The 12,824-nt window shown below is 35.1% G+C and overlaps 1 protein-coding gene across 2 annotated transcripts in view; it reads right to left on the reverse strand.

Moving 5' to 3' along the window:
• Window positions 1-12,824, reverse strand: part of Bap170 (Brahma associated protein 170kD) — a 457,905-nt gene that overhangs the window by 215,856 nt on the left and 229,225 nt on the right. For both annotated transcript variants that reach the window (XM_090406557.1, XM_090406558.1), the window contains one exon: window positions 11,699-11,834. In XM_090406557.1, coding sequence (XP_090262683.1) covers window positions 11,699-11,834 — 136 coding nt within the window. The remainder of the gene's footprint in view (window positions 1-11,698; window positions 11,835-12,824) is intronic.

Below are 12,824 nucleotides of genomic sequence, written 5' to 3' on the forward strand. Positions count from 1 at the left end.
TAGTTACACTCGGAAATAAATTAAAAAGAATTGTTGAACAGAGATCATCTCTATAAAGAGATCAAATAAATATAAAAATCACAAATTATCATCAGTTTGATCAACACTGACAATACAGTTGTTTGTAAGTGAGCGATAATATTCTACTCTACAAGTTAATATTATAACTTCCAAGTGAGCGTTAATATTCTACTCTACAAGGTTTTGAAAAGACTATGTTTTGGTAAGATATGATCACCATAGTTTGGAGGAGATAACAGAAATGATCTGGAAGTGAATAAGTGAGATAAGTCAGGCTTATGCAATTGTGCACATGAGAATAAACTGAGGGAATTTTATCTTCCAAGTCTGAATAATCAACAGAAGAGATGAGAAATAATAGAAACATAAGCTGGTAGGGGGAATCTAATGATATACACAATGAGATTTTTACAGCTCATTGCAGAACAGCAGGGAAGAACTTTGGGTTAATTCTTGGAAAATGAATAAGGGGGTGGTGAGAAAGTACAGAAGATTCAGATTCTCATGGTGCTGTGTGTGTGTGTGTGTGTGTGAGAGAGAGAAAAACAGGCTACTAGTGGATAAATGTGTTGCGAGTGCATCTTCACTGAATGTTTTCGGAGAGATGTGATAGGTATTTTGGCATTGTGTGATCTGAGATATGTATAATAAGAATAATAATTTAAGATATCAAAATGTCTCTCTGCTGTATTATATCATTAGATAAATCTTGACTCATGCAGTATTTCCACTTGGTTATACTATAAATTAAATATACCAAGAAGTTATATACTTGGTTTAATCCTTTATCCAAGATGTAAGCAAACAAGTTTGTGCCTGAACTATTTTCAGGACTGGGGCAACTCATATAAAGAAGCTAATAACTTCACATCACTTGCCTTAGTATCCCATAATGCAAAGCACATCTCCTTGCAGACATGTATAATGCCCTGCATTATGGGAAGGATCACTACCCAGACCAGTTTCGACCTTTATTGAGGTCTCATCGGTGGGAGCCAGATGCAGAGGTGATACTAAGGTTGAAGTAATGCAGAAGTCATATTTTCATATATGAGTAGCCAAAAGGTGTCACATCTTTTTATTAAAATATTTTGGATTAGAGAAAGTTGTAGGAAGTTTTTCCACTTGGTTATATCATTAGATAAATCTTGACTCAAGCAACATTTTCTTTTCCTACTCAGCTGCATTTTTTTTACTATAAATTAAAGATACCAAGTAATTATATACTTGGTTTAATCCTTTGGCGTCCGTGCGGTTAGCCTAGTGGCTTTGCGCTTCACAACCATATGCCTGGGGAAGGAGTGTCCTACGTTCAATTCCCGTCGCTGACGTGAGGAGCTTAAGGATCTTCCTCAGCCATAGCCAAGTTAGCCGGTCTTGGGCATGGACAGCAGGGTCCCCCACCCCACTTTATCTGGGGTTTTTCATCCTGCAAGCAGGCAAACTGGCCAAGTGAACACATGGATCTACAGCCATAAATACTTAACACCCCATGAGGGGCTCAACCTGCCCCAATAGACGGGGGAGAAAAGGGAGGGAACTCCATACGAATAAATAAATAAAATCCTTTGTCCAAGAGTAAGCAAACAAGTTTGCAGCTGAACTATTTTCAGGACTGTGGCAACTCGTATAAAGAAGCTAATGGCTTCACATCATTTGCCTTAGTATCCCATACTGCAAAGCACATCTCCTTGTTATACTTAATATCACCTCTGGGTCTGGCTCCTACTGATGAGACCTCAATAAAGTTCGAAATCGGTCTGGGTAGTGACCCTTCCCATAATGCATAGCATTATACATGTCTGCAAGGAGATGTTCTTTGCATTATGGGATACTAAGGCAAGTGATGTGAAGTCATTAGCTTCTGTATACGAGTTGAGTCCAGAAAATAGTTCAGGTGCAAACTTGTTTGCTTACACTTGAATAAAGGATTAAACTAAACTAAGTATATAATTTCTTGTTATCTTTAATTTATAGCATGACTAAGTGGAAAAACTTCCAACAATATGTAAATACTGTTGAATAGGAAAAGGATATACTGCTTCAGTCAAGATTTATTTAATGATATAATACAGCAGGGAAACATTTTGATATCTTAAATTATTATTGTTATTATACACACAATCAAATCACACAATGCCAAAATACCTATCAAATCTCTCTGATAACATTTAGCGATGATGCACTCACAACACATCTATCCACTGGTATGTTTCTACTTCACACACACACACACACACACACACACACACACACACACACACACACACACACACACACACACGCACACGCACACACAAACCATGAGAATCTGAATCTTCTGTACTTTCTCACCACTCCCTTACTCATTTTCCAAGAATTAACCCAAAGTTCTTCCCCTGCTGATTCTGCAATGAGCTGTAAAAATCTCATTGCGTATATCATTAGATCCCCCTACCAGCTTATGTTTCTATTATTTCTCATCTCTTCTGTTGATTATTCAGATTTGGAAGACTACATTCCCTCAGTTTATTCTCATGTGCACAATTGCATAAGCCTGATATCATCTCACTTAGTCACTTTCAGATCATTTCTGTTATCTCCTCCAAACTAAGGTGATCATATCTGACCAAAATGTAGTCTTTTCAAAACCTTGTACAGTTGAAGATTAACTCTCATTTTGAGGTTTAAGTTACAAATAACTGTATTGTCAGTGTTAAACAGTGGTAAGCTATAAGGGGCTCGCCTGAGCCCTTTGTTAAATTTTTCTCAAATTTGTGAGCCCCTTGCGCTTCTTGTTTACTTTTTGTTTTCAAAAAAAAAAAACATAATATTTTGAAATATATTAAGCGACAAACTCGCACGGTAACCTAACAAAGTGATTTTATTAAATAAAATATTATAGTTACTGTTACCACTATTTTACAAATAAGAATTCACTTTTGGTAATCACATATAACTAAATAGGACTATAAAATAATGCCCCTTGATTGGTACCAAAAACAAAAGAGAAATATAACGTACTTCAATTGATATTTATTTATTCTTTATAGATTGTATGTCATAAAAACTTCTATCGCAAACAAAAAAAGAAATTTATTTTGTTTATAAAAAATGCAGACTATTGCATATGTGCGATTATAAAAGATTTTATTCTTATTATATTTTGATAGTTAAATAATGTTTTTCTTATGAGAGATAAATTAACACAGATGATTGTGTGCAAATATTTCATGTTTAGATCATGAAATATTTGTTTAAAAATGATAGCCCTTACAGGTTGATTGTCCCCCTCATACTTTTTGATTGGCATTTGTATACAAGCTGTATTAATAAGAGTTTTTGTGTGAAATACGGCTTTTTTTTTTGCTCGACAATGTGAGCCCTTTGTTAAAATTTCCATAGCTCACCACTGGTGTTAATCAAACCATTCTTGATCCTCTTTGATGAATTATATGGGGCAGGAATAGTACATTCTGAACGGAAGTTTGTAAGGGTTATTTCAAATGATAAGGGTGGTTCATTGAACAAAGTGAACAATTATAGTTTGTCTTATTTGTGTTGTAGCAAGGCAATGGAAAACTAATTTAAAATCATATCTAGGAATTGGAGGCCACTTAGGAATCAAAGCTCAATAACTGGAAGGAGACTCCATAGCCTATAAGGAACTGTGAGACCATGCTTCTAAACCAGTGTCCAGTACACACCCTCCCACTGTATATCTTTTACTAGCATTCCATCTATATTCACAGATAGCCCCACTTTTACACTTGCCCAACAGTTAGCCAAGTCTCTTGCTCCCTCACTACCAACTCCTCTACTTTTGTAAAAAATTCAGTCGATTTCAAATCATTAATTAAAAATCATATCCTTAGAAATTCAGACATAATGGTTAGTTTTGATGTGACTTCTTTATTTACCAATGTACCACTAATAGACACTCTTGAAAGTCTAAATTTCCCTGATATTTTTGAATTATTCAAATTTACTATGTATGCAGGTTACTTTATATGGGGAGTTAAAATCTACAAACAGATTAATAGTACTGCTATGGGTTCCCTCCTTTAGCAAACTTTTACATGGAACACTTTGAAAACAAAATACTTGCCACAGCTACATACAAGTCCTTAGTGTGGCTATGCTTTGCTGATGATGTGTTTGCCATATGTCCCAATGGACAAGACACTCTAGATATTTTTTGTATCTACCTAAACAGCCAACACCCACAAATCCACTTCACAGTAAAAAAATAATCTAAAAACTGTTTACCTTTTCTTGAATGGATGGATCACTATCCTTTTCCATTTACAGTAAGCCCCCCCCCCACACACACAGGATGATATCTACATAAGAAATCACAATCATCATCATCCAGTCCAACAGTATGGGGTTTTGACAACACTTACACACAGAGCCAGAGCCATTTGTTCTAATGATACAGCTCTGTCCACAGAACTCAAATATCTGCACCATACTTCCTTGGCCAACGGCTACAATTCCACAAAATAGATAAAATACTACATAGCTCCATTACTTCTCCAATACATAGGAACAACATTACTATTCCGTATGTCAGAGGTACATCAGAAAAGCTAGCCAAAGTACTAATGAAACATGGCCTTTGCACCACTCAAACCTCATGTTTAATTAGCAACTCTGATCTGCTCTCCTAAGGATAAATTTCACCCTCTAGCATACCATGGAGTGTATGAAGTTCCTTGTGACTGTGACTTGGCCTACCATGGGCAGACAGGAAGAGCTATTAACATTTACCTGGAAGAACATAAAAATTACATTCGCTACCATTATTATGGTAAGCCAGGACTGGTAGACCACACTTTGGACGTCCTTTCACACAGGATTAAATGGAAGAAAACTAATGTGCTGTTTAGAAGTCATTACACATCCAAAAGATTATTTTTTGAGTCAGCCATGGCTATGAAGAATTCTCCTAACCTGAACAAATATGGATGCATTAATTTACCAATGGGAGACTGTTATCTTAAGAGTAACTCCCACATAGCTCTAATACTGTTTTATTTATTTATTTTATTTCTTCCATTAGAGGTGCCAAACTGGGACTTTGATCTCTCCCATATCCTTGTAAACAATCTATGAAATACTCCTATCCCTCCATCCCCTGTGGCCTTAATTACCTCTTCTGGGATTCCATCTGCTTTATTGTTGTTAAGTTATTTAACTGTTCTTTCAACCTCATGCTTCAGTAGAGGAAGTTCCAAATTGAAAATTTACTGATGAGAGGGCTCCTACAAATTTTACCTATCCTCACAGTACACTTTCCATCTGGTTTTGATTTTCAGTTCTTCTGTTAGTACTGCGCCATTCCTGTTTTCGATGACATTTAAATTTATGGGCTTAAGCTTGTGCTTCAGTTTATGCAACAGTTCTAATACTTCCTCATACACCTGAGTTTCTTCATCCGGTGTAGCATTGAGTTCAGTTGTCAAATACACCAGGTCGACTGCTCTTAGCAAAATGGGAACTCAATTAGTCAAACAATCTCTTCTTCATCTATCAGCTCATATTACTAAATTTACTCTTTCATATTCATTCTTTCTTTTATTTGCAGTATAATGATAGTTATGCTACAAGTTAAAAAAAAGTTTCTTTTCATATTCTGACAACTTTCTATATAGAATACTTGTAAGTCTTCTGGTCTGCATTTTATAATTTTTATAACTGATGCCATCCTTATGCACACACTAATTCTTGCTTAATAAGAATGCACACTGATTTTACTCCTACCCTATTTATTCTTCGAAATCAAGGGACACATTCTGATGGCGCATCATTTGAGTATTTTTTTTAATGCTTCCCATGCATTAAACTGCAATTTAGCAAATGTTACCACAGGATCAAACCTAGTGTTTTTCTTAGTTCATCATAATTTACTGCTTGAAATTTCAGTATGTAACCATTCTTGAATGGAACATCCATACACTTAGCCACTTTCAGGTCAATATATCATGATCACTGTCAAACAGAGGCAGAGTTATGTCTTCAACAAAAGCCCCCCCCCCCCCCCCCCACACACACACACCATAATCAGATCTAACTCTCTTTGAATGCAAATTCTTTTTATCACATGCTGTTTGCCGTCTCACAACAGCCTCAATAAATTTGGCTTCAATCTTTTCATGAGATTTCAGCACTATCCAATCATCCATCATAATTACTCATTTAGCACCCATCATATATAACATCTCACAATGTATTTGTGAGAATCCACCTTACAGCAGATAGGTTCACAATTACATACTGGATGCACTTCTCTTTCTCTCTCTCTCTCTCACTCACTCACTCTCTCTCTCTCTCTCTCTCTCACACACACACACACACACACACACGCACACACACACACACACACACACACACACACACGTGAAGTGCATCCAGAATGCTTTGGGAGGTTTGTCTTCATATGCATGTAAACTATTCCTCTTTACTTGAGTTTTCATGGTTGTTATTTAAAATGAGTTGAAATTGATAGGATCAAGGAATATACAGTAATAGATTCTTTACTAAACCACAGGGAGTGAGACTACTACCACCACCCTGCTTAATGGAGGCTTGATAGGCTTTGAAAAAGATTTATGTTTTGTCTCCAGCCCTTTGAACAGTCAATTAAAAATATCTCACCTTCTATAATATATAAATACATGAAAAAAACAAAAAAAAGAAAGAAAGTCACAATCCAACATAAATTTACTATAGTTAAAATATGAACATATATGTATATTGTGTATATATATATATATATATAGTACCTGAGGCAAATAAGGCCCACCTTATTTAAAATTTGAATAAGTTAGACAATTGTTTAGATTAATTGAAACAACAGTGTTTATATTACAGTTTGTATTATCACTAATTAAAAAAAACACAAATAAGAACAATTCTTGCAGTAATTTATATTTTAACCAAGTCTTTAAAAAACACCTTGAGTGGGTCTTATTAAACCATTGTAGTTTAATAAAGCCCTTGAACAAAACCAAATATTTAAAAAGAATATAATAATTATTTTTAATTATTATTAATTTTAATAATAGTTATTAGCTTAAGTTCTTCTTAAGCTAAAGAACTTGAGAACTTAACTACAGGCCATAGGATACACTGGGGCATAGGGCTGGCCACCTTATCCTGTAAACGGAGTGAGGTCCGAAGATCAATGGACCCTCGACACCGCAAGGTAAAAGAGGGTATAAAGAAGATGAGATGAGATGAGATTATTAGCTTAAGAACAGTCATAAGGGCATACAAATATGCCACATTCTTCTTTGGTGAGACCAATACATTCTTCATGGTACCATTTAAGACACTGTGAGCATTGCCTCATATCAGAAACCTTTTCTTCTCTGCATCCATGGCAATATGTAAAGATTTTTGTGACGAAGACATGCGAATTCTCTTTAAACTGTGTACTGGTGGCCAGGAGGCGCGGCAGTCATAACAACGAAAGCAGACGACGCTTAGGATTTTCATATTAGCAAAGTTTCCGCTGAGTGCTATCCATTTTAAAATGTGCCCGAAGTGAAAGAATAAGTACAACATTAGTGTTTGAAAGCAAATATAATTTTCTAGTTAGATCATGTACTATAGTATACCAGGTCATCGGCATTGCAAAAAGAGCTATGACTTAATTTCGGCGAGTATTCATTCTGCATAATGATCAAGACTTTCACCAGCTTTACCATTCATCACGAGTCCGAGTTTTACTCAATACTACCCCTCTTTTGACACTCTTTGTTCCTTTATTTTTTTTATTTTTTGGTTCTTCCTGTTTTTCAGTGGCAGCCTTCTCTTTCTCTTACTTACTATCCTTTTCTTTGAAAAGATCTTTGGTCACTCTCTGGCCCTTATAATTTAAAAGCTTTTCTTTGTGGTGTTGCCTTTACAACTGCATAATTTCATGTTGGCATTAACTCCTGAAACGATGACTTCAAAGAGTTCTTTGTTTTTAGATTTGCCAATGGAATCTCATCATCGGAGTTATCTGAATCACAAGATGGAGGATTAGGACATGTTCTTACAGCTCAAGCAGGATTCAAAAATTGAGCTTTACGTTTAAAAATTGTTGGGTTTCTCTTTAAAAATAACTTCAACCAATCTTTTCCTGAGAGGCCACTTTCTTTATTGAAGTTATTCCTAATTTTATTTTGTTCGCAAAATATAAAAGTTTGTCTGCGTATAGATTTTGAAGTTAAAGGGACGGCAATTGAAGCAAACTTTACTATTCTTTCTACCAAGTTCTTCTATTGTATTTTTGTTAGCACAGTATTTCTTCCTAATCTTTTCGTCATCTTCTCTGTCTTTAAATGGTTCCTCAATGTTCTTCTAGGTAATCCATAGCGTTCTGATGCTGCACATTGTGATAGTTGTCCTCTTTGCACAGCTTTCATAGCTGCTTCTAGTCTTTCATCAGTCCAAAGACCCTGTTTCGTCTTAACTTCTGACGTTTTCAGAGGCCTTTAGCAATAAAATAAGTAACTATTATGAGCAATCACCAAAAAATAAAATCATAAATTATAGCAGGGCCCGTCTTATACATTTAATAAGGCCCATCAACAAATTTACTGGGCCTTATTAACCCTCGCGAACTAGATTAGATAACATCTATCTATTTTCATGTAAAATATGAATTCAAATCAATTAAAACATTTTTTATCATAAAACTGAATGTTGAAAGAACAATTTAAATATAAAAACAATGTGAACATATTTTTAATTAAAACTTATGGATTATTGCAGCGTAATATTATTAAACAGGAAGATACAACCACCTCCCACAAAGATCTAGGTCAAACTGACACAATACAGTTGCTAGATAATAAGCCGCCACTGATTTGCCATTGTATTGCGTCCTCTGTGTCTGTGTAAGAAACCAAAGCAGCACAACTTACTGTAAATATGGTTTTTTTTTTTTTTTTTTTTTAAAACGGGCCTTATGTACACACCCTCTGTCCAAAAAGAAACCAAATTTTTGATAGAAAATAAAACATAAGTCAATTATAATTATTCAAATAATTTATTTCAATCAATATACTTTCCCTCAGCTTCGATACAGCGTTTGGCGTGATCAATTAATTATTTAAATGAGTTTTTTTATATCGGTTTTTTGGATATTGTTAAGAGTCGTGGTTACTGCAGCTTGAACGTTTTCAATGGTGTCGTATCGTTTTCCTTTAATCAGTAAATGAAGTTGGCGAAGAGAAAGAAGTCACAGGGTGCTAAATCAGGTGAATAAGGCGAGTGATCAAACACACAAACTTGGTTTTTGCTCAAAAATTGTCTCACAATGTTCAAACGATGAGATGGTGCATTATCATGCAAAAGTGACCAGCTGCCTGCATCACGATATTCATGCTGTTTGGCCAGGCTGAACTAATTCTTTGTGGATAATGCCCTTGGAATCGTAGAAACAAATCAGCATTGTCTTTACTTTTGACTTCTCCAAGTGACTTTTTTTCGGATGCCCCCTCTTCTGGTGGTCTCCACTCAGCACTCTGGCGCTTTGTTTCAGGCTCATACTCAAAACACCATGTTTCATCACCAGTAATGATTGTTTCAAGGAAATCTAGTCCTTACGAGCGGTTTTAATGAGGTCCTTGCAGTGTTCAATTCGATACATTTTTTGGTCGTCGGTCAACTTGTGGGGAACAAATCGCGAATTCAATTTACGAAAGCCCAAACTCTCGGTCAAAATATTGTGCACAGTTGATTTTGGAATTCCCAATTCATCTTCAATCAATCTCACGGACGATTTCGAGTTTTCTTCGATGAAAGAAATCAGGCACCTTTTGGATGACTTCACTCAATCCAGTTTTTGGACGGCCCAGCTTTTCGTCATCCTCAAACATCTCAAGACCACTTTGAAATCACTTAAACCACTCGTAAACTTGAGTATGAGATAAGCATTCATCACCGTATGCTTTTCGAAGCATCTGATGTGTTTCGGTAAAACTTTTACCAAGTTTAACACAAAAGTCAATCACAGCTCTGTTTGAAACTCATTTTCCGAAAGGTTGTCAAAACACACTGTCACTACAACTTGGCTTCTAATGAAACAAATATCATAAACAGTTGACACAACACTAATGAAGGTTGCCGCTTTCAAAACAAAAAGATACAACAGGTGGCACCACTAGTTTCTTCTATTTTCGAAAAGTTCGGTTTCTTTTTGGACAGAGCATGCGTGTGTGTGTGTATGTAATGTTTTACTGCCCAAAGGGCTAGATTAGGTCATCATGTTGGAGGTTTAATGGAGTACTGACAGCACTAAGAAAGGATTAAAAACTATTTTAATGCTTCCAATATTTTGGCTCAGTTAGTGAGACCTTTTCAGGGAGTACAAATAACACTTGCCATAACACATGCATAGCTAAGTTTAGGGTTTCCAGACTATGTTAAAAAAATAATTAAAACAAAAAAAAAATCATAGCCTACTGAGAACATTAATATACTATAGGTTTATGCAAACCTTTTGTGGGTGGGAGCCGCATGAAACTGTTTTAAAACTGTACCTCAAAAAAGAAGACATACTGGGTCTTAGCAAAATGGCTGATGTAATTCTGAAAACATTAACCAGGTCTCTGCTGTGGATTCCAAATTAATAAGAAAGTAGTGGCATTGCAACAGGCAATGAAACTCATCTAGCACCTAGTGATGCCTAGTACCACTGGGTGCTGGCCTTCATTCTAAGCGGTGTAAACACCATACTCTGAGGAGATCATTTCCTCAGATAGGTTGTTGCTCGTTTGGCTACATATATGAGAACAAGTAATGAACCAACAACTGTGAAGGGTGGGTTCATTACTTGTCAAATTCTTGAAAGAAAACGATTTGGCTGTTTTAGACTGAACAGCCATCACTGAAGTTTGCAATACTCTATATGCAATTGCCAGAATATCAGTTACATCTGTATTTTAGACTTTTGAAGTTAGCCCCCAACACTGCAAATAATAAATCTGCTTGGCCATCTTGAGAAGAACCTGATCAGTATCATCAATACCAAAATATATCTGAGCCCCACAAACATTGGCAATCACTTGCACTTTTTATCCTATTGTATTAAACAATCTGTCACACTAACTGAATTTATCAATGCTCACAAATACTGATCAATAACTAATGCATGAAAGAAATCATATCCCTTAAAATAATCTTTCTCCACTAGCAATATCCAGCAGCTAATAGAACACACTGTGCATTCAGCACCAAAATTGTTTTTCCTTTACCAAACATAACATTAAAAACTTTTATAATCTGTTCACCACCAGTTATAATTTTAAAAAAAAATAGTTTAAAGAAGCCAACAATAATGCCATAATGCAGCTGAAAAATTTCACTGCCACATGGATACCATACCAGTCATATTACATCCACAATTCATTTTATAAAATCATATTTACATGAACATTACTGTGACTGCAACATCCTCATATTCAATTTTACTTGAATATAAGGATGAGGACCATTTACTTCAAACCACAAACAAAAATTATAAACAATACAACAAAAATTCCACTATCGAAATATCACATCATCCCCCCATGGCACACAGTGCAATATATACAGTATGGCAATATTAACCCCCCCCATCTCTCCAAAAAAGCAATTTATGTACTAAAATAGGTGAAGTATAAAAACAGGAATGAAATTAGCTTTCAAGAAAACTTACCTACAGATCTGTGAACACGTACTATTTTTTCACATGCACATCTTCCCAAATCAGACAAATTATAAAGGGTTTCCAAAGCATAAGTTAATAACATAACATCACAAACTGTAAGCAAAGATACCATTTTCTCGAAAACCTGAACAGGAAAAAAAAAGTTGATAACATTTACACTCACTTCATGAAAGCATTTAAAAATATAATTCTAGTCTTTAAGGATTCATAACTGTAAAAGTAACCATTTTCTAAATGATTGTTTATTCAATATTTAGATTACAATGATTTAGCTAAAAATAATCCCTTTTTGCATAGAGATTTAAAGAAATTAATCTATGATAGTGAAAGTTCAGTTTGGTGTAAATCAAAACTTATGCAAAATTATATGCTATCAATATTACAAACCTAAAGAATCATTAAATTATAAAAAATAAATGTAAAACATATCCTCTACAGATAGTGGTATTACTTCCTACATGTCAAGTGGTTCAGAATACTGTGATAGTTCCAGTAAAATTAATGTTTCATTTACTACACTGATAACGATATAGCATCTTCATCATCATAGTCTATTCATATCTCACAGGTACGAATAAGAAAATATGCAGAAATATGAACACAGCAACTCTTGGTCATTTCTCTTACTAACTTACTTTGTTAGTAAGCTGATAAGAGGAACAACTTCAGATAATGAAAAGTTCTTTTTCTCATGAGCAGTGAGATTTTTATACACTATCTGATCAAAAGTATCTAGACACCTACTTGAAACTGTAATCATACTTTCCTTGTGATACACCCTTTGCTAATATGAAAGATCTAACTCTGCAGGGGATTTATGTTCTTGAAGACACAGTTTGACTATAATAACATAACAAATTTCTTTTGTTGATTCTTTGGGATGGTAATTAACGTGGAATAAGACAAATGAAACTTGGAGATAAATTTCCATCATTTTCATTTCAGATTCATGAAGGCTTAAGATTTCACGTTTCTCATAAAATTTTGAAACTTCATGAATTTTAACATCATACAATCCATCATCTGTACTTGCATGCATGCGCACATGTATACACACACACACACACACACACACACACACACACACACACACACACACACACACACACACACA

Source organism: Typopeltis vanoorti, chromosome 16 (genome assembly GCF_054136105.1).
Source record: "Typopeltis vanoorti isolate ZY-2024b chromosome 16, IOZ_Tvanoo_1.0, whole genome shotgun sequence".
NCBI lineage: Eukaryota > Metazoa > Arthropoda > Arachnida > Uropygi > Thelyphonidae > Typopeltis > Typopeltis vanoorti.